We start from the raw sequence: 27,624 nt of genomic DNA, 5'->3' as shown, positions 1-27,624 counted from the left end.
ACCTCCATATGGGGCATTTTAGCTGAGTTTCGGTGATTATACCACCGCCTTCCCATCAGTGTAACATCCACCCTCCACCCGTCAGAAAAACCAACGGATTCAAAAAAACGCAGAATTTTAAAAAAAATTTGGGTCGCAAGAATACACCGAGACATAGGAGGTGAATTCTGGAGAACGCCGGCGGACTACAGCGCAGCAGCGACACCTGGTGGACATCGGGCGCACGACCGAAGTGAATACTGGCAGAACCCGAATCAGCGTCGGAGAACGCGCCGCTGGATCGCGAATGGACCGGGTAAGTAAATCTGCCCCACAGAGTCATAACCTGTGCTTAGTGCTAATAATCAGGGGTTCCCATGGATCACAGAAGCCACACGTGCTCCCCACCATATAATGTCTATTTCCAGCAGCTCTTAACCTCAAATACCCTCTTTCGTGCAGCTGCCCCTTTCCTGCAGCTCCCCCTTTCCTGCAGCTCCCCCTTTCCTGCAGCTGCCCCTTTCCTGCAGCTGCCCCTTTCCTGCAGCTGCCCCTTTCCTGCAGCTCCCCCTTTCCTGCAGCTGCCTCTTTCCTGCAGCTCCCCCTTTCCTGCAGCTGCCTCTTTCCTGCAGCTCCCCCTTTCCTGCAGCTCCCCCTTTCCTGCAGCTGCCCCTTTCCTGCAGCTCCCCCTTTCCTGCAGCTCCCCCTTTCCTGCAGCTCCCCCTTTCCTGCAGCTGCCTCTTTCCTGCAGCTCCCCCTTTCCTGCAGCTCCCCCTTTCCTGCAGCTGCCCCTTTCCTGCAGCTCCCCCTTTCCTGCAGTTCCCCCTTTCCTGCAGCTGCCCCTTTCCTGCAGCTGCCCCTTTCCTGCAGCTGCCCCTTTCCTGCAGCTCCCCCTTTCCTGCAGCTGCCTCTTTCCTGCAGCTGCCTCTTTCCTGCAGCTGCCCCCTTTCCTGCAGCTCCCCCTTTCCTGCAGCTCCCCCTTTCCTGCAGCTGCCTCTTTCCTGCAGCTCCCCCTTTCCTGCAGCTCCCCCTTTCCTGCAGCTGCCCCTTTCCTGCAGCTCCCCCTTTCCTGCAGCTGCATCTTTCCTGCAGCTCCCCCTTTCCTGCAGCTCCCCCTTTCCTGCAGCTGCCCCCTTTTCTGTGACCCCCTACACATCTCTCCAGAGATAATACCCAACACCGGCTGCAGTCTACATGTTCACACCTGCTGACAGGTTCCCTTTCAGGATCTAAGTCCAAACCGAGACGATGTTGTCAAGATCCAACCTTGAAAAGCAGTTTTATATAAAGAAAAATGTTAGAAAATATTGTTGGGAATTTCATAAGGAAGACTCACCTGGGCGTAATCTCTACCTTCCCGCATCTCCGAAGAGGGATTATCACCAGGATGATGACGATGATGAGGAGAAGTAGCGCGAGAACCGCAGAGACCCCTCCGATGAGCCCCGGTCTACTGATCCGTGTCTGACAATCGTTACCAAAATACAAGAAATGCTTTGTATCATGACATCTACGGAGAAAAAGACAAGGTGACGTGGGTGGTCGTCCTCCAAAATTGTTGGGTTCAGTAGATTCACCCCCGGTACTCCGCACCCCCAGTATCCTGCTACCCTGTACTGTATTAGTGTGAGCTCCGTGTAGTAGTGATGGGTTGTTCGCGAACGAGCCGGCACAAAGAGCCTGCTCATTTGCCTGGACGACGTGAGCTGATGGCTCACTAAACCCTGCCCCTAAATGGCTCACCACGCCCCCTTTAACCCGATAAAATCAAGTTAAAAGTGGAGTGGTGCAGGCCGCCTAACTGGCCTGCGGCTCCCTATTATATATTTAATAGGGAGCCCTTCAGGAGCCAGAAGAGCCGGCTCTTCTTAGTGAGTGGAGCCTAGTGAGCCAGCTCACTAAGAAGAGCCGGAATTCCCATCACTACCGTGTAGCTCTGAAGATGGCCGGGGACAAGCGCACAGAACCTCAATCACAGGCACAATGTGCATGCACTGAAATTTCATACCCTATAGCAGAGACGTGATCGGCAGTGCCGAGGGATGTGCGGAGGGGGCGGGAGAACTTGACTGGCTCCAAGAACTCTCCCGCCTTCTTGACTGGATCTTTCAGAGGAAACAGGGTGAATAAAAGTCTATTATTTGGCCAAAGCTGCAATGTACAGAAGTAACACAGGAACCATGGAAACCCAAATACCATCATCTAGAATGTTCTGTTTGGAGTTTATGGTGCGGTTCTGTGCTGACAGGTTCCCTTTTACATGATGTATATACACAGTGATGTAAGGACTTACACGCACTCCGGCCCTGATGGGTACAGCCTGCAGTCTCCATAATGACAGTTCATCTCCCCGGGAACCCCCGACGCACAGACTGATACACAACTGAACCCAAACTCTGTAAAGTTGGGGAAGAAGAATTTTGAGACTTCATGGGGTACAGACGAATAGCAAATTTCTGAAATAAAAAATAGAATAAAAAAGTTATTCAGCAATAGATACAAAGATTGAGGCTACGATAGCTATGGTCCCAGAGGGGGAAATCCTGGTGGGCCGAATAGTCTGGGGTCGAAAATGAAAAAACCATGTACTTACCTTTCCGATGCTCCCCCGCAGCTCTGCTACTTGATCCAGTCCGGTCGGCAGGGACAGCTCCGTGTGTGCTGGCTGATGGCACGGCAAGCGGCTGATCTCATAGTCTGCAAACCTCTGGCCCACATTGGAGCTGTCACCGCCGGTCGGACTGGATCAAGTAGCGGAGATGCGGGGGAGCGTCGGAAAGGTGAGTACATGTTTTTTTATTTTTATGTGCTGGGCAGGGGAGTGGCTGTATACTGAGGGGGGCAGGCTGTATACTGAGGGGGGCTGGCTATATACTGAGGGGGGCAGGCTGTATACTGAGGGGGGGCAGGCTGGATTTATACTGAGGGGAGGCTGTCTTGTATACTGAGGGGGGGCAGGCTGGCTTTATACATGGGGGGCTGCCTGGCTGTATTCTGAGGGGGGCAGGCCTGCTGTATACTGAGAGGGGCTGGCTGTATACAGGGGGTTCTGGATGGCTGTATACGGGGGGGACTGGCTTGCAATATACACGGGGGCTGGCTGTATATTAGGGGAACTGGCTGGCTATATGTTGGGGGCTGTCTGTCTACACACAGGGGGGCTGGCTGGCTATATAAGGGGGGGGGGTAGTGGTGGGGTCGCTGTGTACACTCTGGGTGGTTGAGGAGGTGACTCTTGGACTCATTGGTCAGATTTTGGCTCCCACCTGTATAATTGATGCGGGTTACACTCGCGCGTATGGAGCTTTTCCTAAAGCAGAGAATATCTAAAGAAGAAGAAAACCTCAGTGAAATAAACCGTGGACCTTTTGCTATTTTTAAAGAATGTCCAATCAACTCCACTTTATGAACATCGAAACGTAACAAAGTGTCAACAGAAGAGGCATCCGAGAGCGTCCATCTACGTAACATCTACCCCAACCTCTGGGGGAAATGACGGATGTGACAGACGTACCTTCTTCCCGCTCATTGCAGTACGGTTGGGACTGGTTGGCAGCACGGAGTTCCTGTACCATATCATTTACTGCTGTTTTGTAGGTGCTGTTCATTGTCTGCAGGGGGGCAACCGGGAGGGTGACATGGACCAAAAAACTCACATCAATACTTCCATTCCTATCGCAGAGAAAAGAACTCGCGTGAAATCACATTGACCATCCGCGGGTCAAAGACATATTATTCATCTATCAGAAAAATTATTGTAATGCTTTGCATTTCTACTGTAGGCCCAAGAGCCTAAAGACCTAGAGCCTAAAGAGCCTAAAGACCTAGAGCCTAAAGAGCCTAAAGACCTAGAGCCTAAAGAGCCTAAAGAACTAGAGCCTAAAGACCCCAAAATACAACAGATACACAAGGCAACAAGAGATACAACCAGTAAATATAATAAGAAGTTCTTGGCCCTTCCCACAAGAAGAAGAGTCAACCAACTGCAACCTGGGACATATGGACCAACCGGCCAATCATAGCCATAGCAAGTTACTAGGGGCAGCAATTTGCCAATGTCTGTCCGGTGGTAATATGTCCAGGTCTGGCGACCGAGCTCGAACCCTGAACCAGATCATCGGATCTGCTCATCTCTTGTCCTTGGTCCTGAAGTCAAGGTGTGGAGCTCTGATCGCCTCCTCCTCTGTGATTGACATCATACATCGGTGTTCAGAAGATCTGGTTAGTGATGTCTCTGGATGCAGGACCATCAATTACAGTGAAGGGGGCTTTCTGAGGAAGAGAGAGCTTGACTTCAGTGTTAAAATCTCCGCCTCCTTGACTTAACACAATGGGGCACATTTACTTACCCGGTCCAGTCGCGATCCAGCGGCGCGTTCTCTGCTCTGGATTCGGGTCCGGCCGGGATTTATGAATGTAGTTCTTCCGCCGTCCACCAGGTGGCACTGCTGCGCTGAAAGTCATCTCATCGCGCCTGAATGCACCACCTCGGACCAGGTGAAGGTAAGCGCTCCCCAAGCGACACTTTTTCGGTTTTTAAATGCGGCGGTTTTTCCGAATACGTCGGGTTTTCGTTCGGCCACGCCCCCCGATTTCCGCCGCGCGCATGCCGGTGCCGATGCGCCACAATCCGATCGCGTGTGCCACAATCCCTGGGCAATTCAGGTACAATCGGCGCAAATCGGAAATATTCGGGTAACACGTCGGGAAAACGCGAATCGGGCCCTTAGTAAATGACCCCCAATCAGTTTACAACTCACTTCTAAGTTGATTTACTTGATGATGGCATCACACTGGGTCATGAAAGAAACATGATCTGGAAGGTGTTCTGCTACTTGGCAACTGGTAGTATTTTATTACTGGTCAATTTCTGCTGACAGGTTCCCTTTAACTCTATGAGACTGCCAAAAAAAAGCCTGGTGTAACATTCAGGCTTCGGTGCCACCCTATGCCTGTGAAGTATGGCTAAGGATGCACTGATGAGTGTTATTTTGTTCTTACAGGTTACATTCTGCCCTTACTAGTCTGAACACTGCTTTATTCCATTCCCGACTTTCTTAGTTGACTTCCACCACACTGGTCGGTCTGGGTTGATAACAGTTAGAGGAAAACTCCAGGCAATACAAATTCATTGAATAATGCCTGATGCAGGCCCTGACGGGAGGAGCATGACTCATTTTCATTGTATTCCTAGAACCTTGCTAGAACATGCTCCTCCCTTGAGGCCCTGCACAATGTATAATTCAATAAATTAGTTGTGACTGGAGTGTTCCTTTAAGTTAACTAGGATGGACAGAATCTTCCACCACTCATCATTATCCCCTGCTGGTTTTCTGTGTCTGGATGTCAGGGAACTGGTCCAATCAACTACTGGACCAGAACCCTAACAACTAATAAAGGGTTTGCCTGCCGTATCCCCTGTTCTTGCTATAAATCTTAATTAGAGCTTTGTTGCTTTTATCTTGACTTCTGTATTTTTGATTTCTTGACCCTTTGCCTTTTCTCTGTACTGGATTGTCCTTTTCGTTCGTATCCCAATCTGTTCACTAAATTTTTATGTCTGCATTGTCCTGTCTTTGCACTTTGATGCAGGAAGGAAATGTCGACCAGTTGTCATCTACGATTCAGAGAGGGGTGGGTAATTAGGTAGGCACAATGGGGAAGGGGATTTAGCCTTAGAGCTCACTGTCTTTGTTGGTCCTTCCAGTCTATCCAAGCCTTTCCCTCACGTCATGTGACTACTCCTCATCGAGGTGATTGAAGCAACAACACATTTAAGGCTTCAATGAAAAGGGCATAAAGGAGATGTCCAATTTTTTTGATTGTTGGTGGTCACTTTGATAGATTATAAATTGTCAATTTGGCTCTATCCAATGAAATCTGGAATCTTGTTGGCAGGAGAAACTCCCTATCTTTTCCATAAATGAGGCTGGAGCCGTTGTATCTATACTCACGTGAAAACAACGTTTGAAATTCCTTTGAAGTCAGTAATATTTACGAAGATTGAAGTTATCTGGAAAGAGATATTTTGTCGTTAATTATAATTTTATTATAATTAAAAAGTAGGCAAGTAGTGAGCTGTACAATCCTCACAGCTACAATATCCCTGCACAGGTGAAAGAGGTGCATGGATGTAACACAGTGGGGCTCATGTACTAAGGGTCCGCGGAGCGCATTTCCGTCGGTTTTTCTGACGATTTCCGTTTTGCGCTGAATTGCCCCAGGATTTTGGCGCATTGGCGCCTGCTTGCAGGCGACAGAAATTGGGGGGGGGGGGGGCGTGGAGGGTTTATCCCTGAGCAATAACACCGTAGGGCCTGGGGTTGTGCTTAGTGAGAGGACCGAGGCCAGGATCCCTGACCAGAATCTGGCTTCCCCCGGGCATGTCCACCTGATATGTCATTGGTTACCTACTTCCAGGCAACCCCTAAAGCAGAGGTCGGAGACATTGGGATATAATTTAAGCAAACGTGGTCAAGTCCACGAATAGTCAAGTCTGTTCTGATCATTGGTCCAGGTGTCTCCTGGGGCTTCCTACTAGACTTGACTATGCTACTCGCTGAACTGCTGATAACAACACTTGGCTTTAGTCTAGACCAAACTTCTGCGAATATTACTGAGTCTGTTTTACATTCCTGATCCATACTTCAGTCCTTGCTCCATTCGCCAGTCATTGGAGCACATTTACTTACCCGGTCCGTCACGATCCCGCGGTGCGTTGTCCGACGTGGATTCTGGTCTGCCGGGATTCACTAACATCGTGCGCCTGATATCCACCAGGTGTGGCTGCTGCACCGAGGTTCACGAAGCTTATCTTCTTCTTCCCGGTGCATGTGAGTGCTGATCTTGCGCCACAAATCACTTTTTAAATTCCGCAGTTTTTCCGAATCCGTCGGGTTGTCCGATGGCCACACCCCCCAATTTCTGTTGCATGAAAGCCGATCACGTGCACCAAAAATCCCGGGGCAATTCGGAAATATTCGGGAAACCCGACGAAAGTGCGGCATTTGGACCCTCAGTAAATGAGCCCCAGTGTTTTTAGTTCCAGCTCCTTCTCTAGTTTCCATGTTCTCGGCTTGCGCTCCTGATTTCACTCTGATCCTCATCTTTCTGGTCGGTCCTGTTCACACCCTACATCTAGTCATGTTTCTTACTTGCCAATGTTGCTATCCTCAGCTGCCAATTGTTGCCTATCCTGGGAAACCAAAGTCCATATCTCCATTCAGAGCTTACGGGTCAGTAGATGTGACCTCAATGTTCAACATTACAGCAAAGAAATGTTGGAAACTGCTCAATACTTTGGATACTGTATCATTTGTCAGCGCAGATTATATCTTTTTGTAAGGTCAAGGTAAGGTCAAGGTGTAGGTGTCTGGCTGCACCCAACAAAGGGGAAGGTGCAGCTGGCGGGTGCTCACACTAACTGACAGGAACAGGAAACGGAAGAAAGGAGGAGTCAAGTGTTATAAACTTCCTGTTCGTCCATAAATAGAAATTAATTTTAAAATTGCACTAATTCTTAAGGTAAACAGTGGGATTCTGGAGAAAGTTTAAATTTTTGGGGTGACAAAGGGATATGACAGGTGACTACTTTGTCATAAGTCCAATTAGCTTTTGATAAGATTCTTAACAACAATGAACCACACAGGTGACAGCAGACGAGGCATTAGGTGTCCTCATGTGTGAATGGAGACATAACTTCCTTACCTCCCCAGTGAATCTGTGGTACAATGTTCTATACTCGGAGCTGGAGGTGTTGCTCAGTTGTTTATTATACGTCCGGTTGTAAATCTTCAGCTGAAATTTTGCTGTGAGGGTAATGTTACCTGCTGAATATAAGAGATACAAGACATTACAGCCTGAGCCCGGGGAATGTGAATATCGGGTGGGGGGGGGGGGTTTGGGGGGTGAATGCTACTTGATATTTATAGCGATTCTTCAGGATTTGGTTATTCTACTAATGACCTTTACTGTTATATGTTATTCTGCTATTTACATAACTAGCTGTAGCCCCCGGCGATGCCCGAGATAGGAAATAACTGCTCTTAGCTATAACAAAATAGAACAAAAAATATTTTATGTATATCTATCTCTCTCTCTAACTGTCTATGTCTGTCTCTGTGACAGTTTTCATCTCTGATTGGCTCTGACTGCCTATTATTGTCTCTGTTTGTATCTATCTGTCTCTGACTGTCTCTGTCTCCGACTGTCTCTCTTTCTGACTGTCTCTTTCTGACTACGACCATCTCTGTCTCTGGCTGTCTCTGACTGGCTGTCTCTGATGGTCTCTGTCTGTCTCTGACTGTTTCTGTCTGTCTGACTATGTCTGTCCGTCTCTGAGTCAGGCTATGTCTGTCTCCTACTTTTTTTGCCTCTGATTGTCTGTCTCTGACTTTGACTGTCTCTGTATATGTCTCCAACTGTCTGTCTCTGTCTGTCTCTGACTGTTTCTGTCTGTCTGACCATTTCTGTCTGTCTCTGACTATCTCTGTCTGTCTCTGACTATGTCTGTCCGTCTCTGAGTCAGGCTATGTCTGTCTCCTACTGTTTCTGCCTCTGATTGTCTGTCTCTGACTTTGACTGTCTCTGTATATGTCTCCAACTGTCTGTCTCTGACTGTCTCTGTTTGTCTCTGACCATTTCGGTCTGTCTCTGACTATGTCTTTCTGTTGCTGACTGTCTCTGACTCCAGTTTTCATTGACTGTTTCTGTCTATGATTGTCTCTGACTTTTTCTGTCTCTGACTTTCACTGTATCTGACTGTTTCTGTCTCTGAGTTTCTGTCTCTGACTATCTATGTCTGTCTCTGACTGTTTCTGACTATCTCTATCCATCTTTGACTATCTCTGTCTTCGTCTCTGCCTGTTTCTTTCTCTGACTGTATGTCTGTTTCTGTCTCCGACTGTCTGTCTCTGACTGACTCTGTATTTGTCTCTCATCGTCTCTGTCTCTGACTGTCTTTGACTGAGATTTATCAGAAGTGTTTGATAGCAGAACTGCCCACAGCAACCGGCAACCAGCAACAGAGCTCAATTTTAATTTTCCCACAGCTGATCCCTGATTGGTTTCCATGGGCAACTGTAACAGTTGTACCTCAGACATTTCTGATAAATCTCCCCCTATCTCTGTCTCTCTCCATCTTACCTCACACATAAGCGTCTTATACTCATTTTCTATAGTAACCAATCACAGCTCAGAGCTCATATTAATGACCTGTGGCAGAGCAGCAACCAATCACGGCTCAGCTTCCAACTGCTACAGCAGCAGCAGACAATGGCTCCTGTATATGGTGGATAATAAGTGGATTTTGGAAAACTCTGGTTAAAATTTCGACTCAAAACCGAGTCTATAATGTTCCCAGAGTCACAGAGAGCGGTTGTGCAATATTAGGTGATTGTAAATGTGACGGTGCAGATTCCTTTAGTGGACACATACACACATATATACTCACGCACATACACACATATATACTCACGCACATACACACATATATACTCACGCACATACACACATACATACTCATGCACATTATATCTAATATATAAAGCTGAGTGTATGTGCGTGAGTATATATGTGTGTATGTGTCCGCTAAAGGAATCTGCACCGTCACATTTACAGTGTCGAAATTTTAACCAGAGTTTTCCAAAATCCACTTATTATCCACCATATACAGGAGCCATTGTCGTCCGCTGCTGCTGCGGCAGTTAGAAGCTGATTGGCTGCTATTCTGCCACAGGTGAGTAATATGAGCTCTGAGCTGTGATTGGTTACTATAGGTAATGAGTATAAGATGCTTATGTGTGAGGTAAGATGGAGAGAGACAGAGATTGGGGCTAGATTTGTCAGAAGTGTCTGTGAGAAGTGAATCGAGAGCTCTGATTGACTAAAGTAGGCAACTAGAAAAGTTCTGCTCTAAGACACTTCTGATAAATGCCCCCCATAAACACAGTGACAGTCAGAGACTGATACAGAGACGGTCAGGGACAGTCACAGTCGGAGACAGCCAGAGACAGTCAGAGATAGTCAGAGACAGAGAGAGACAGTTGGAGAGAGTCAGAGACAATCAGAAACTCCGGACAGAGGGGAGTATAAATGTTTGTTTTTAATGCAGTCATAGAACTTATATTGGGTGATATGGGATTCCCTTTTAAATACGATGATCACAATGGGGGTCATTTGCTAAGGGCCCGATTCGCGTTTTCCCGACGTGTTACCCGAATATTTCCGATTTGCGCCGATTTTCCCTGAATTGCCCCGGGATTTTGGTGCACGCCATCGGATTGTGGCGCATCGGCGCCGGCATGCACGCGACGGAAATCGGGGGCGTGGCCGAACGAAAACCCGATGGATTCGGAAAAACCACCGCATTTAAAAACAAAAAAGTGTCGCGGGACTCGCACTTACCTTCACTCGGTCCGGCTTGGTGAAGATCAGTGCGTTCCGATGCTCTTCAGCGCAGCAGCGCCACCTGGTGGACGTCGGAGGAACTACCTTAGTGAATCCCGGCCGGACCCGAATCCACCGCAGAGAACGCGCCGCTGGATCGGGAATGGGCCGGGAAAGTAAATCTGCCCCAATATCTGTATTGATAATAATAATTCCTTTCTTTACACAGATTATGGAGGCAACCGGAGGACCCGGAGGAACTCATGCAAATATGGAGAGAACATACAAACTCCTTGCAGATGTGGACCTGGATGGGACTTGAACCCAGGACCACAGCACTGCAAGGCTGTAGTGCTAACCACTGAGCCACTGTGCTGCAAGGCTGTAGTGCTAATCACTGAGCCACCGTTCTGCAAGGCTGTAAACCACTGAGCCACCGTTCTGCAAGGCAGTAGTGCTAACCACTGAGCCACCGTACTACAAGGCTGTAGTGCTAACCACTGAGCCACCGTGCTGCAAGGCTGTAGTGCTAACCACTGAGCCACTGTGCTGCCCGTGTATTCATTTGGTGAATGGCATAAATCTAAATGGCACTTAAAAAACCTATAAGATAAAATGGAACGTTGCGGTATGTGTGTGGAAAATAGTTGTCTCCATTTCTAGATCATGAGAGGAGTGACTATCCCCTACAGCAAACTGTCAGGGTCAGCCTGGTGTGTCCATGTATCAGCTGCCTGGCCAATCACTTGTGCGGCTGTGTACAGCGCTGCCCTCTCCTGGGGATAGGGGATAACTTAAATAGTTGGTACAACCCCTTTAAGAATTACCGGCCAAAGTAAAAAAAACTTACATAAAATACTCACTAATATTGAAAGACGACTGTAAGAACTGACAGCGATGTCCTTGGAATGGTCGGAGGCAGTGACATTTCTCGCCGACCATTGTTCCCCCATTGTGACAGCGATTCGTCGGAGATTCGCATTGCGACCCTGTAAAGTTGGCTGAGCAGATGCAACGGGTTCCATTGAAATCCCCTCCGTTCAGACAAACTAAAGACATAAAAATAAATGTGAATGAGGATGACAGAGGAGAACGGAAAACGGGAAACGCCAGAACGACCAATAAAATATCACACAAAAATCAACAACAGTCGCAGTCACTTACTTGGAGTAGTTGAGACGTCCGCTGGGGTAGTAGTGCGGCTTCTATTCACACCTTCGGTGGTAAAGCTTCTCCCAGTTGTTGTATGGACTGTGATATTATTCGTAGTAGGAGCAGTTGTCTGGGTCTCACTCGCAGGAGGAAGCAAAGTCACCAGCGAGGTGTGGATTGTACTGTTACTAGTAGTAGGGAGAACACTCAGAGTAACAATGTGTGTTGTATTCTCAGTTACTACAGGAACAGTTCTCTCAGTTGTAGGATGGATTGTATTCTCAGTTACTACAGGAACAGTTCTCTCAGTTGTAGGATTGGTTGTATTCTCAGTTACTACAGGAACAGTTCTCTCGGTTGTAGGATGGATTGTATTCTCAGTTACTAGAGGAACAGTTCTCTCGGTTGTAGGATGGATTGTATTCTCAGTTACTATAGGAATAGTTCTCTCAGTTGTAGGATGGATTGTATTCTCAGTTACTACAGGAACAGTTCTCTCGGTTGTAGGATGGATTGTATTCTCAGTTACTACAGGAACAGTTCTCTCGGTTGTAGAATGGGTTGTATTCTCAGTTACTACAGGAACAGTTCTCTCGGTTGTAGGATGGGTTGTATTCTCAGTTACTACAGGAACAGTTCTCTCGGTTGTAGGATGGGTTGTATTCTCAGTTACTACAGGAACAGTTCTCTCAGTTGTAGGATGGATTGTATTCTCAGTTACTACAGGAACAGTTCTCTCGGTTGTAGGATGGATTGTATTCTCAGTTACTACAGGAACAGTTCTCTCGGTTGTAGAATGGGTTGTATTCTCAGTTACTACAGGAACAGTTCTCTCGGTTGTAGGATGGATTGTATTCTCAGTTACTACAGGAACAGTTCTCTCAGTTGTAGGATGGATTGTATTCTCAGTTACTACAGGAACAGTTCTCTCGGTTGTAGGATGGATTGTATTCTCAGTTACTACAGGAACAGTTCTCTCAGTTGTAGGATGGATTGTATTCTCAGTTACTACAGGAACAGTTCTCTCAGTTGTAGGATTGGTTGTATTCTCAGTTACTACAGGAACAGTTCTCTCGGTTGTAGGATGGATTGTATTCTCAGTTACTAGAGGAACAGTTCTCTCGGTTGTAGGATGGATTGTATTCTTAGTTACTATAGGAATAGTTCTCTCAGTTGTAGGATGGATTGTATTCTCAGTTACTACAGGAACAGTTCTCTCAGTTGTAGGATGGATTGTATTATCAGTTACTACAGGAACAGTTCTCTCGGTTGTAGGATGAGTTGTATTCTCAGTTACTACAGGAACAGTTCTCTCGGTTGTAGGATGGATTGTATTATCAGTTACTACAGGAACAGTTCTCTCAGTTGTAGGATGGATTGTATTCTCAGTTACTACAGGAACAGTTCTCTCAGTTGTAGGATGGATGGTATTCTCAGTTACTACAGGAACAGTTCTCTCAGTTGTAGGATGGATTGTATTCTCAGTTACTACAGGAACAGTTCTCTCAGTTGTAGGATGGATTGTATTCTCAGTTACTATAGGAACAGTTCTCTCGGTTGTAGGATGGATTGTATTCTCAGTTACTACAGGAACAGTTCTCTCGGTTGTAGGATGGATTGTATTCTCAGTTACTACAGGAACAGTTCTCTCGGTTGTAGGATGGATTGTATTCTCAGTTACTACAGGAACAGTTCTCTCAGTTGTAGGATGGATTGTATTATCAGTTACTACAGGAACAGTTCTCTCAGTTGTAGGATGGATTGTATTATCAGTTACTACAGGAACAGTTCTCTCAGTTGTAGGATGGATTGTATTCTCAGTTACTACAGGAACAGTTCTCTCAGTTGTAGGATGGATTGTATTCTCAGTTACTACAGGAACAGTTCTCTCAGTTGTAGGATGGATTGTATTCTCAGTTACTACAGGAACAGTTCTCTCAGTTGTAGGATGGATTGTATTCTCAGTTACTATAGGAACAGTTCTCTCGGTTGTAGGATGGATTGTATTCTCAGTTACTACAGGAACAGTTCTCTCGGTTGTAGGATGGATTGTATTCTCAGTTACTACAGGAACAGTTCTCTCAGTTGTAGGATGGGTTGTATTCTCAGTTACTACAGGAACAGTTCTCTCGGTTGTAGGATGGATTGTATTCTCAGTTACTACAGGAACAGTTCTCTCGGTTGTAGGATGGGTTGTATTCTCGGTTACTACAGGAACAGTTCTCTCGGTTGTAGGATGGGTTGTATTCTCAGTTACTACAGGAACAGTTCTCTCGGTTGTAGGATATGTTGTATTCTCAGTTACTACAGGAACAGTTCTCTCGGTTGTAGGATGGATTGTATTCTCAGTTACTACAGGAACAGTTCTCTCGGTTGTAGGATGGATTGTATTCTCAGTTACTACAGGAACAGTTCTCTCAGTTGTAGGATGGGTTGTATTCTCTGTTACTACAGGAACAGTTCTCTCGGTTGTAGGATGGGTTGTATTCTCAGTTACTATAGGAACAGTTCTCTCGGTTGTAGGATGGGTTGTATTCTCTGTTAATACAGGAACAGTTCTCTCGGTTGTAGGATGGATTGTATTCTCAGTTACTAGAGGGACAGTTCTCTCAGTTGTAGGATGGCTTGTATTCTCAGTTACTAGAGGAACAGTTCTCTCAGTTGTAGGATGGATAGTATTCTCAGTTACTATAGGATTAGTTATCTCGGTTGTAGGATGGGTTGTATTCTCAGTTACTACAGGAACAGTTCTCTCGGTTGTAGGATGGATTGTATTCTCAGTTACTACAGGAACAGTTCTCTCGGTTGTAGGATGGATTGTATTCTCAGTTACTAGAGGAACAGTTCTCTCGGTTGTAGGATGGATTGTATTCTCAGTTACTAGAGGAACAGTTCTCTCGGTTGTAGGATGGGTTGTACTCTCAGTTACTATAGGAACAGTTCTCTCGGTTGAAGGATGGATTGTATTCTCAGATACTACAGGAACAGTTCTCTCAGTTGTAGGATGGGTTGTATTCTCAGTTACTAGAGGGACAGTTCTCTCGGCTGTAGGATGGATTGTATTCTCAGTTACTACAGGAACAGTTCTCTCGGTTGTAGGATGGATTGTATTATCAGTTACTACAGGAACAGTTCTCTCGGTTGTAGGATGAGTTGGATTCTCAGTTACTAGAGGAACAGATCTTTCAGTTGTAGGATGGGTTGTATTCTCAGTTACTACAGGAACAGTTCTCTCAGTTGTAGGATGGGTTGTATTCTCAGTTACTACAGGAACAGTTCTCTCGGTTGTAGGATGGGTTGTATTCTCAGTTACTACAGGAACAGTTCTCTCAGTTGTAGGATGGATTGTATTCTCAGTTACTACAGGAACAGTTCTCTCGGTTGTAGGATGGATTGTACTCTCAGTTACTACAGGAACAGTTCTCTCGGTTGTAGGATGGATTGTATTATCAGTTACTACAGGAACAGTTCTCTCGGTTGTAGGATGAGTTGTATTCTCAGTTACTACAGGAACAGTTCTTTCAGTTGTAGGATGGATTGTATTCTCAGTTACTACAGGAACAGTTCTCTCAGTTGTAGGATGGATTGTATTCTCAGTTACTACAGGAACAGTTCTCTCGGTTGTAGGATGGATTGTATTCTCAGTTACTACAGGAACAGTTCTCTCGGTTGTAGGATGGATTGTACTCTCAGTTACTACAGGAACAGTTCTCTCGGTTGTAGGATGGATTGTATTATCAGTTACTACAGGAACAGTTCTCTCGGTTGTAGGATGAGTTGTATTCTCAGTTACTAGAGGAACAGTTCTTTCAGTTGTAGGATGGATTGTATTCTCAGTTACTACAGGAACAGTTCTCTCAGTTGTAGGATGGATTGTATTCTCAGTTACTACAGGAACAGTTCTCTCGGTTGTAGGATGGATTGTATTCTCAGTTACTACAGGAACAGTTCTCTCAGTTGTAGGATGGATTGTACTCTCAGTTACTACAGGAACAGTTCTCTCGGTTGTAGGATGGATTGTACTCTCAGTTACTATAGGATTAGTTCTCTCGGTTGTAGGATGGGTTGTATTCTCAGTTACTACAGGAACAGTTCTCTCGGTTGTAGGATGGGTTGTATTCTCAGTTACTACAGGAACAGTTCTCTCGGTTGTATGATGGATTGTATTCTCAGTTACTACAGGAACAGTTCTCTCGGTTGAAGGATGGATTGTATTCTCAGTTACTACCGGAACAGTTCTCTCAGTTGTAGGATGGATTGTATTATCAGTTACTACAGGAACAGTTCTCTCGGTAGTAGGATGGATTGTATTCTCAGTTACTACAGGAACAGTTCTCTCGGTTGTAGGATGGATTGTACTCTCAGTTACTATAGGATTAGTTCTCTCGGTTGTAGGATGGGTTGTATTCTCAGTTACTACAGGAACAGTTCTCTTGGTTGTAGGATGGGCTGTATTCTCAGTTACTAGAGGAACAGTTCTCTCAGTTGTAGGATGGATTGTATTCTCAGTTACTAGAGGAACAGTTCTCTCAGTGGTAGGATGGGTTGTATTCTCAGTTACTACAGGAACAGTTCTCTCGGTTGTAGGATGGGTTGTATTCTCTGTTAATAGAGAAGCAGTTCTCTCAGTTGTAGGTTGGATTGTATTCTCTGTTACTAGAGGACCAGTTCTCTCAGTTGTAGGATGGGTTGTATTCTCAGTTACTAGAGGAGCAGTTCTCTGGGTTGTAGGATGGATTGTATTCTCAGTTACTATAGGATTAGTTATCTCGGTTGTAGGATGGGTTGTATTCTCAGTTACTAGAGGAACAGTTCTCTCGGTTGTAGGATGGATTGTATTCTCAGTTACTATAGGAACAGTTCTCTCAGTTGTAGGATGGATTGTATTCTCAGTTACTAGAGGAACAGTTCTCTCAGTTGTAGGATGGATTGTATTCTCAGTTACTACAGAAACAGTTCTCTCAGTTGTAGGATGGGTTGTATTCTCAGTTACTACAGGAACAGTTCTCTCGGTTGTAGGATGGGTTGTATTCTCAGTTACTACAGGAACAGTTCTCTCGGTTGTAGGATGGGTTGTATTCTCAGTTACTACAGGAACAGTTCTCTCAGTTGTAGAATGGGTTGTATTCTCAGTTACTACAGGAACAGTTCTCTCGGTTGTAGGATGGGTTGTATTCTCAGTTACTACAGGAACAGTTCTCTCGGTTGTAGGATGGATTGTATTCTCACTCACTACAGGAACAGTTCTCTCCGTTGTAGGATGGGTTGTACTCTCATTTACTACAGGAACAGTTCTCTCAGTTGTAGAATGGGTTGTATTCTCACTCACTACAGGAACAGTTCTCTCTGTTGTAGGATGGATTGTATTCTCAGTTACTATAGGAATAGTTCTCTCAGTTGTAGGATGAATTGTATTCTCAGTTACTACAGGAACAGTTCTCTCAGTTGTAGGATGGATTGTATTCTCAGTTACAAGAGGAACAGTTCTCTTGGTTGTAGGATGGGTTGTATTCTCTGTTACTAGAGGAGCAGTTCTCTCAGTTGTAGGATGGATTGTATTCTCAGTAACTATAGGATTAGTTATCTCAGTTGTAGGATGGATTGTATTCTCAGTTACTATAGGATTAGTTATTTCGGTTGTAGGATGGGTTGTATTCTCAGTTACTACAGGAACAGTTCTCTCGGTTGTAGGATGCATTGTATTCTCAGTTACTATAGGAACAGTTCTCTCGGTTGTAGGATGGATTGTATTCTCAGTTACTATAGGAGCAGTTCTCTCGGTTGTAGGATGGGTTGTATTCTCAGTTACTACAGGAACAGTTCTCTCGGTTGTAGGATGGGTTGTATTCTCAGTTACTGCAGGAGCAGTTCTATCAGATGTAGAATGGATTGTATTCTCAGTTACTACAGGAACCGTTCTCTCGGTTGTAGGATGGGTTGTATTCTCTGTTACTAGAGGAGAAGTTCTCTCAGTTGTAGGATGGATTGTATTCTCAGTTACTAGAGGAACAGTTCTCTCAGTTGTAGGATGGATTGTAATCTCAGTTACTATAGGATTAGTTATCTCGGTTGTAGGATGGGTTGTATTCTCAGTTACTAGAGGAACAGTTCTCTGGGTTGTAGGATGGATTGTATTCTCAGTTACTATAGGAACAGTTCTCTCAGTTGTAGGATGGATTGTATTCTCAGTTACTATAGGAGCAGTTCTCTCGGTTGTAGGATGGATTGTATTCTCAGTTACTACAGGAACAGTTCTCTCGGTTGTAGGATGGGTTGTATTCTCAGTTACTACAGGAATAGTTCTCTCGGTTGTAGGATGTATTGTATTCTCAGTTACTATAGGTATAGTTCTCTCAGTTGTAGGATGGGTTGTATTCTCTGTTACTAGAGGAGCAGTTCTCTCGGTTGTAGGATGGATTGTATTCTCAGTTACTAGAGGAGCAGTTCTCTCAGTTGTAGGATGGATTGTATTCTCAGTTGCTATAGGATTAGTTATCTCGGTTGTAGGATGGGTTGTATTCTCAGTTACTAGAGGAACAGTTCTCTCGGTTGTAGGATGGATTGTATTCTCAGTTACTATAGGAACAGTTCTCTCAGTTGTAGGATGGATTGTATTCTCATTTACTATAGGAGCAGTTATCTCGGTTGTAGGATGGGTTGTATTCTCAGTTACTACAGGAACAGTTCTCTCGGTTGTAGGATGGATTGTATTCTCAGTTACTATAGGAACAGTTCTCTCAGTTGTAGGATTGGTTGTATTCTCAGTTACTATAGGATTAGTTATCTCGGTTGTAGGATGGGTTGTATTCTCAGTTACTAGAGGAACAGTTCTCTCGGTTGTAGGATGGATTGTATTCTCAGTTACTATAGGAACAGTTCTCTCAGTTGTAGGATGGATTGTATTCTCAGTTACTATAGGAGCAGTTCTCTCGGTTGTAGGATGGGTTGTATTCTCTGTTACTACAGGAACAGTTCTCTCAGTTGTAGGATGGATTGTATTCTCAGTTACTATAGGAACAGTTCTCTCAGTTGTAGGATTGGTTGTATTCTCAGTTACTATAGGATTAGTTATCTCGGTTGTAGGATGGGTTGTATTCTCAGTTACTACAGGAACAGTTCTCTCAGTTGTAGGATGGGTTGCATTCTCAGTTACTACAGGAACAGTTCTCTCAGTTGTAGTATGGGTTGTATTCTCAGTTACTAGAGGATTAGTTATCTCGGTTGTAGGATGGGTTGTATTCTCAGTTACTACAGGAACAGTTCTCTCAGTTGTAGGATGGGTTGTATTCTCAGTTACTACAGGAACAGTTCTCTCGGTTGTAGGATGGGTTGTATTCTCAGTTACTACAGGAACAGTTCTCTCGGTTGTAGGATGGATTGTATTCTCAGTTACTAGAGGAACAGTTCTCTCGGTTGTAGGATAGATTGTATTCTCAGTTACTACAGGAACAGTTCTCTCAGTTGTAGGATGGATTGTATTCTCAGTTACTACAGGAACAGTTCTCTCAGTTGTAGGATGGGTTGTATTCTCAGTTACTACAGGAACAGTTCTCTCAGTTGTAGGATGGATTGTATTCTCTGTTACTACAGGAACAGTTCTCTCGGTTGTAGGATGGATTGTATTCTCAGTTACTAGAGGAACAGTTCTCTGAGTTGTAGGTTGGATTGTATTCTCAGTTACTATAGGAATTGTTCTCTCGGTTGTAGGATGGATTGTATTCTCAGTTACAAGAGGGACAGTTCCCTCACTTTTTGGATGGATTATATTCTCTGTAATATGGGACCTATTCTCACCTATAGTCGTGTAGGGAAAGTTGTCATTTACAGCTGTGCTAGTATCTTCTTCTGTAGTTTGGGAAATATTCTCATGTAGAGTAGTGCTGGTTTCCTCCTCTGTAGTGTAGGACATGTCCTCATGTATAGTAGGGCTGGTATCCTCCTCTGTAGTTTGGGAAATATTCTCATGTATAGTAGGGCTGGTATCCTCCTCTGTAGTGTAGGACATGTCCTCATGTATAGTAGGGCTGGTATCCTCCTCTGTAGTATGGGACACATCCTCATGTATAGTAGGGCTGGTATCCTCCTCTGTAGTGTAGGACATATGCTCATGTATAGTAGGGCTGGTATCCTCCTCTGTAGTGTAGGACATATCCTCATGTATAGTAGGGCTGGTATCCTCCTCTGTAGTGTAGGACGTGTTCTCATTGATAGTAGGGCTGGTATCCTCCTCTGTAGTGTAGGACATATCCTCATGTATAGTAGGGATGGTATCCTCCTCTGTAGTGTAGGACATGTTCTCACTGATAGTAGGGCTGGTATCATCCTCTGTAGTGTAGGACATGTTCTCATTGATAGTAGGGCTGGTAGGGCTGGTATCCTCCTCTGTAGTGTAGGACATATCCTCATGTATAGTAGGGCTGGTTTCCTCCTCTGTAGTGTAGGACATGTTCTCACTGATAGTAGGGCTGGTATCCTCCTCTGTAGTGTAGGACATATCCTCATGTATAGTCGTACTGGTATCCTGCTCTGTAGCGTAGGACATGTTCTCATTGATAGTAGGGCTGGTATCCTCCTCTGTAGTGTAGGACATATCCTCATGTATAGTAGGACTGGTATCCTCCTCTGTAGTGTAGGACATGCTTTTATTGATAGTTGGATGGGTATCTTCTTCGGTATTATGGGACATGTTCTCATGTAGAGTAGGGCTGGTGTCTTCCTCTGTAGTATGGGACATATCCTCATGTATAGTAGGGCTGGTATCCTCCTCTGTAGTGTAGGACATATCCTCATGTATAGTAGCGCTGGTATCCTCCTCTGTAGTGTAGGACATGTTTTCATTGATAGTAGGGCTGGTAAATTCTTCTGTAGTATGGGACATATCCTCATGTAGAGTAGGGCTGGTATCCTCCTCTGTAGTGTAGGACATATCCTCATGTATAGTAGAGCTGGTATCCTCCTCTGTAGTGTAGGACATATGCTCATGTATAGTAGGGCTGGTATCCTCCTCTGTAGTATGGGACACATCCTCATGTATAGTAGGATTGGTATCCTCCTCTGTAGTGTAGGACATATGCTCATGTATAGTAGGGCTGGTATCCTCCTCTGTAGTATGGGACACATCCTCATGTATAGTAGGTCTGGTAGCCTCCTCTATAGTGTGGTATGTGTTCTCATGTATAGTAGGGCTGGTATCCTCCTCTGTAGTATGGGACACATCCTCATGTATAGTAGGACTGGTAGCCTCCTCTATAGTGTGGTATGTGTTCTCATGTATAGTAGGACTTTTATCTTCCTCTGTAGTGTAGGACATATCCTTATGTATAGTAGGGCTGGTATCCTCCTCTGTAGTGTAGGACATATCCTCATGTATAGTGTGGTATGTGTTCTCATGTATAGTAGGACTTGTATCCTCCTCTGTTGTAAGGGATATGTTCTCATGTAGTGTAGGACCGGTGTCCCCCGCTATAGTAATGTTCTCACTTCTAGAAGTAGCAGGGATGTCAGATGCGGTAGAGGACATATTGTCATTGACTGTAGATCCACTCGGTTTAGTAGAGGACATATTCTTGTGCACTAAATGTCCAGTAATATCAGGGACGGTATGAGTAACACTTTCACCTGTGTCCTCACTTCTACCATGAGTTATCCCTTCCTGTGCAGCAGGAGCACCGGCCCCCTGTGTCTTATGGGTTACATTTTCACCGAAAGTCGAGGACTGTTTTTCACTGCTTGATTTTAATGCTTGGGATTCGCTGTTCTGAGACCTTTTTAGTAAACGCGTTTCTAATGGTGAGTTACCTGTAGGACACGTTATACAGGCCTCTTCCTCTCTGTCTCCTTTTCCTGGATGCAGAAGAAAATTACATAAAAACTCTAAAGTGGATTTGAAAGAAGGGCGGCAGAATACAGACTAGAAACTAAGCAACCAAACTTCTGTTTTAGGGGGAGGACCAGACTACACAGCCAGACTGCTGTTATAGGGGGAGGTCGAGACTACACAGCCAGACTGCTGTTATAGGGGGAGGTCCAGACTACACAGCCAGACTGCTGTTATAGGGGGAGGTGCCGACTACGCAGCCAGACTGCTGTTATAGGGGGAGGTCCAGACTACACAGCCAGACTGCTGTTATAGGGGGAGGTCCAGACTACACAGCCAGACTGCTGTTATAGGGGGAGGTGCAGACTACGCAGCCAGACTGCTGTTATAGGGGGAGGTCCAGACTACACAGCCAGACTGCTGTTATAGGGGGAGGTCCAGACTACACAGCCAGACTGCTGTTATAGGGGGAGGTCCAGACTACACAGCCAGACTGCTGTTATAGGGGGAGGTCCAGACTACACAGCCAGACTGCTGTTATAGGGGGAGGTCCAGACTACATAGCCAGGCTGCTGTTATAGGGGGAGGTCCAGACTGCACAGCCAGACTGCTGTTATAGGGGGAGGACCAGACTACAGAACCAGACTGCTGTTATAGGGGGAGGTCCAGACTACACAGCCAGACTGCTGTTATAGGGGGAGGTCCAGACTGCACAGCCAGACTGCTGTTATAGGGGGAGGTCCGGACTACACAGCCAGACTGCTGTTATGGGGGAGGTCCAGACTTCACAGCCAGACTGCTGTTATATGGGGAGGTCCAGACTACACAGCCAGACTGCTATTATAGGGGGAGGACCAGACTACACATCCAGACTGCTATTATAGGGGGAGGACCACACTACACAGCCTGACTGCTGTTATAGGAGGAGGACCAGACTACACAGGCAGACTGCTGTTATATGGGGAGGACCAGACTACACAGCCAGACTGCTGTTATAGGGGGAGGACCAGACTACACAGCCAGACTGCTATTATTGGAGGAGGACCAGACTACACAGCCAGACTGCTGTAATAGGAGGAGGTCCAGACTACACAGCCAGACTGCTGTTATAGGGGGAGGTCCAGACTACACAGCCAGAAAGCTGTTATAGGGGGAGGTCCAGACTACACAGCCAGACTGCTGTTATGGGGGAGGTCCAGACTTCACAGCCAGACTGCTGTTATAGGGGGAGGTCCAGACTACACAGCCAGACTGCTGTTATAGGGGGAGGTCCAGACTACAGAGCCAGACTGCTGTTATGGGGGAGGTCCAGACTTCACAGCCAGACTGCTGTTATGGGGGAGGTCCAGACTTCACAGCCAGACTGCTGTTATATGGGGAGGTCCAGACTACAGAGCCAGACTGCTGTTATAGGGGGAGGTCCAGACTACACAGCCAGAAAGCTGTTATAGGGGGAGGTCCAGACTACACAGCCAGACTGCTGTTATGGGGGAGGTCCAGACTTCACAGCCAGACTGCTGTTATAGGGGGAGGACCAGACTACACAGCCTGACTGCTGTTATAGGAGGAGGACCAGACTACACAGCCAGACTGATGTTATAGGGGAGGACCAGACTACACAGCCAGACTGCTGTTATAGGGGGAGGTCCAGACTACACAGCCAGACTGCTGTTATAGGGGGAGGTCCAGACTACACAGCCAGACTGCTGTTATAGGGGTGGTCCAGACTACACAGCCAGACTGCTGTTATATGGGGAGGACCAGACTACACAACCCGACTGCTGTTATAGGGGTGGTCCACCCCTATAACAGCAGTCGGGTTGTGTAGTCTGGTCCTCCCCATATAACAGCAGTCTACACAACCCGACTGCTGTTTTAGGGGAGGTCCAGACTACACAGCCAGCCTGCTGTTTTAGGGGAGGTCCAGACTACACAGCCAGACTGCTGTTATAGGGGGAGGTCCTGACTACACAGGCAGACTGCTCTTACAGGGGGAGGTCCAGACTACACTGGCAGACTGCTCTTACAGGGGGAGGTCCAGACTACACAGTCAGACAATTAGAGGGCTGGACTTCAGTTCTAGGGGGAGGTCCAGACTATAGAGCTGGACTTCAGTTCTAGGGGTGCTACAGATTACACAGTCAGAAAACAGTAATATAGAGGACTCTAGACTCTTGTACTGTGGTCTATGTTTGCAGTGGCTAAACACTTTGTGTAAATCCTTTAAAGGAAGTGAGTCTCTAAAATGTTGAGCCCAAAATAACTGGCAATTGAGTAATATAATTGTTATTTAAGTATTTTATAGACCAGGTCTGCTATGAGTTATTTGTCATTTCTGCAGCTCCACCTTACAATATCAGAGCGCTGCCAAGTAATGCGGTCACCCCTTATCTGTATGGGTGAGAGTCTGAAGCTTCATGAAAATTTCTTAAGAGCCATGAAAGATAAGGCAGGGTTACTAAATAATGTATGTGGGCACACGGGGCAGGTCTGTCACCGCACTGATGACATTATTCAGCTATAACTGAACTAAAAACCACAAGATGTTCAGCATCATCACCATCTTTATCACGTCAGGAAACATTACACCACGTGCCTCTATATGGATTTTACATACCAGGACACAATCACCAAAACTCACCTTTCTGGCTTCCCCCGCTGCTGGCTGTATACTGGGACAGGGGGCTGGCTATATACTGGGGAATATGGGCTGGCAGGCTATATACTGGGGGGCAGGTGCTGGCTATATACTGGGGCAGGGGCTGCTGGCTATATACTGGGGCAGGGGGCTGGCTATATACTGGGGCAGGGGGCTGGCTATATACTGGGGGATATGGGCTGGCAGGCTATATACTGGGGGGCAGGTGCTGGCTATATACTGGGGCAGGGGGCTGGCTATATACTGGGGGATATGGGCTAGCAGGCTATATACTGGGGGGCAGGTGCTGGCTATATACTGGGGCAGGAGGCTGGCTATATACTGGGGCAGGGGGCTGGCTATATACTAGGGGATATGGTCTGGCAGGCTATATACGGGAGGGGGGGCAGGTGCTGGCTATACACTATGGGGCAGGGTCCGGCAGGCTATGTACTGGGGAGGCTGTGATCAATGCATTTCCCGCCCTGGGCTTATACTCGAGTCAATAGGTTTTACGAGGTTTTTGTGGTAAAATTAGGGGCCTCGGCTTATACTCGAGTATATACGGTATACAGCAAGGTGCTTGTAATTAAGTGCTATTGATCATCAGCAAGTGTGACCACCTCCATAACAAGCAGAGGTTGACACATTCAGGTGTGTATTTAACCCCTTAACGCTCTGTGCCGTAGCTCTACGGCTCAGGGGTACAGGGAATGTATGAAGAGGGCTCACGGGCTAAGGGGTTAAACAATACTAAGGGAAAAAAACATCAACAATGATGTTAGGGAAAGGCTCTAAATCTATTTCTGAAGAAATTAAGTCAATTCCACAGGGAGATAGATCATACACCAGTGGGGAGCACTCAAACACTTGACAAGCCTCCGAAAAGTCCCAGCAAATTTACCCCAAAGTGAGACCGAGAAATGCTCAGAGGAACTAAAAAAAAAATTGAAAGTCACATCTTAGACACTAAATATCTCAGCAGGAGAAAGACTTCTTTTTAACTTTTTTATTTTTATTATATTTTTATTCCTGATAAAGGGATTGTGATTAGAATTTTTAGTTTTTTTTTAAATTAAAAAATGTTTTACCGGTAACTAAAAATGACTGAGCGCTTATAAAATCCAACTGTATTGCAGTACAGGCAGTTACATACAAGATAGGCTCCATAGGTTTGTTCTTAAGTCCAATTTGTATGTAAGTCGGAACTGTATATTTTATCATTGTAACCCCAACCTCATTTTTTTTGGGGTCTCTGTGACAATTGGATTTTAAAAATGTTGGATTGTCATCAGAACCAGGATTAACCATAAATCTTAATTACAGACACATTTAATAAGGTTATATTTTATAAGGTATATTTTATAATTGTAGATCCAGACAATTTTATTTTTTTTGCCCCAGTGACAATGGGAGTTTCAAATTTTTTTGCTGTAATTGGACCAAATATTATCAATAAAGCTTCATTACAGACACTTTACAGTCTGGAACTAAAGTAAAGCATCCAGAGAGCTTCACCTGATGTCACAGGGGGCCGAGAGGTCTGTTTTTAACAATGGGTCGTCTGTAAGTCGGGTGTCCTTAAGTAGGGGACCGCCTGTATATGGGCTCTTTGGGGACAATGAGAGATCTGGGCATCTAACAGCCCATGAGGCGTCTCCTTACCTCCTTAACAAAGCCAAGAAGGAATAGTCATGGCTCATTAAGGAATTGAAAAGAAGATGGCAGCACAATCTAAGTTTTCATATTTGCAGCCAAACCATAAGAATTATGAAACAATGTCCCTTAGACCAAAAATATGCCTGGCCACAACTAACTGAACCACAATCAGCATCTGTAACATTCTATGGGACTTCTGTAACATCGTATGGAACTTCTGTAACATTCTATGGGACTTCTGTAACGTTGTACAGCATCATCTGTAACATTCTACGGGACTTCTGTAACATTTTATGGGACTTCTGTAACGTTGTACAGGATCATCTGTAACATTCTATGGGACTTCTGTAACGTTCTATGGGACTTCTGTAACGTTCTATGGGACTTCTGTAACATTCTATGGGACTTCTGTAACGTTCTATGGGACTTCTGTAACGTTCTATGGGACTTCTGTAACATTCTATGGGACTTCTGTAACATTCTATGGGACTTCTGTAACATTCTATGGGACTTCTGTAACGTTCTATGGGACTTCTGTAACATTCTATGGGACTTCTGTAACGTTCTATGGGACTTCTGTAACATTCTATGGGACTTCTGTAACATTCTATGGGACTTCTGTAACATTCTATGGGACTTCTGTAACATTCTATGGGACTTCTGTAACATTCTATGGGACTTCTGTAACATTCTACGGGACTTCTGTAACATTCTATGGGACTTCTGTAACGTTCTATGGGACTTCTGTAACATTCTACGGGACTTCTGTAACATTCTACGGGACTTCTGTAACATTCTATGGGACTTCTGTAACATTCTATGGGACTTCTGTAACATTCTACGGGACTTCTGTAACATTCTATGGGACTTCTGTAACATTCTACGAGACTTCTGTAACGTTCTATGGGACTTATGTAACATTCTATGGGACTTCTGTAACATTCTATGGGACTTCTGTAACATTCTATGGGACTTCTGTAACATTCTACGAGACTTCTGTAACGTTCTATGGGACTTCTGTAACGTTCTATGGGACTTCTGTAACATTCTATGGGACTTCTGTAACATTCTATGGGACTTCTGTAACATTCTATGGGACTTCTGTAACATTCTATGGGACTTCTGTAACATTGTGACTTCTTTCTTTTTAAGTCCTGCTGCCCATCACTGAAACACGGATCCAGCCGGATGACTCTGCCTCCCTCACGGCTTTGTCTTATGGCGGCTTACACTTTTCTCACTGCTCCAGACCTGAGCATAGGCAGGGAGGAGGGGTAGACATACTATTCTCTCCACGTTGCACCAGGTCGTTCCTCCTGTAGCCTCTCTCACTTTCTATTTTTTTAGGTCCACAAGCTCAGACTTTTCCGTCCATCCTCTCTCTGTGTGGCTGTAGTATACCGTCCTCCCGGCTCACCAGTTCCTTTGCCGCTCTCACTTTCTATCCTGTGACATTCCAACCATCATCATGGGAAACTTTAACATCCCTGTTACCTCTCCATTATCCCCTCCTGCCTCTCAGCTCTGACTACTTCTCTAGGTCTTTCACAACTCTGCGATTCCCCCAATCATAATGAGGGAAACATCCTAGACTTGGTCTTCTCCCGACTTTCCTCAATAACCCGCTGTCTCTCTATAACCCGCTATCTCTCTATAACCCGCTATCTCTCTATAACCCGCTGTCTCTCTATAACCCACTATCTCTCTATAACCCGCTGTCTCTCTATAACCCGCTATCTCTCTATAACCCGCTATCTCTCTATAACCCACTATCTCTCTATAACCCGCTATCTCTCTATAACCCGCTATCTCTCTATAACCTGCTATCTCTCTATAACCCGCTGTCTCTCTATAACCCGCTGTCTCTCTATAACCCGCTATCTCTCTATAACCCGATGTCTCTCTATAACCCGCTATCTCTCTATAACCCCCTATCTCTCTATAACCCGCTGTCTCTCTATAACCCGCTATCTCTCTATAACCCGCTATCTCT

The 27,624-nt window shown here is 45.4% G+C and overlaps 1 protein-coding gene across 1 annotated transcript in view; it reads right to left on the bottom strand.

The window, feature by feature from the left end:
* Positions 1 to 27,624, bottom strand: part of LOC140077488 (uncharacterized) — a 31,255-nt gene that overhangs the window by 206 nt on the left and 3,425 nt on the right. The window contains exons 2-10 of the mRNA XM_072124727.1: positions 19,055 to 21,360; positions 11,530 to 12,445; positions 11,229 to 11,414; positions 7,687 to 7,808; positions 5,934 to 5,992; positions 3,494 to 3,651; positions 3,246 to 3,305; positions 2,273 to 2,435; positions 1,316 to 1,489 (exon numbers count right to left, since the gene is read on the bottom strand). Coding sequence (XP_071980828.1) covers positions 1,316 to 1,489; positions 2,273 to 2,435; positions 3,246 to 3,305; positions 3,494 to 3,651; positions 5,934 to 5,992; positions 7,687 to 7,808; positions 11,229 to 11,414; positions 11,530 to 12,445; positions 19,055 to 21,360 — 4,144 coding nt within the window. The remainder of the gene's footprint in view (positions 1 to 1,315; positions 1,490 to 2,272; positions 2,436 to 3,245; positions 3,306 to 3,493; positions 3,652 to 5,933; positions 5,993 to 7,686; positions 7,809 to 11,228; positions 11,415 to 11,529; positions 12,446 to 19,054; positions 21,361 to 27,624) is intronic.

This window comes from Engystomops pustulosus, chromosome 9 (assembly GCF_040894005.1).
Source record: "Engystomops pustulosus chromosome 9, aEngPut4.maternal, whole genome shotgun sequence".
NCBI lineage: Eukaryota > Metazoa > Chordata > Amphibia > Anura > Leptodactylidae > Engystomops > Engystomops pustulosus.
This window is presented reverse-complemented; position numbering and strand designations above follow the sequence as displayed.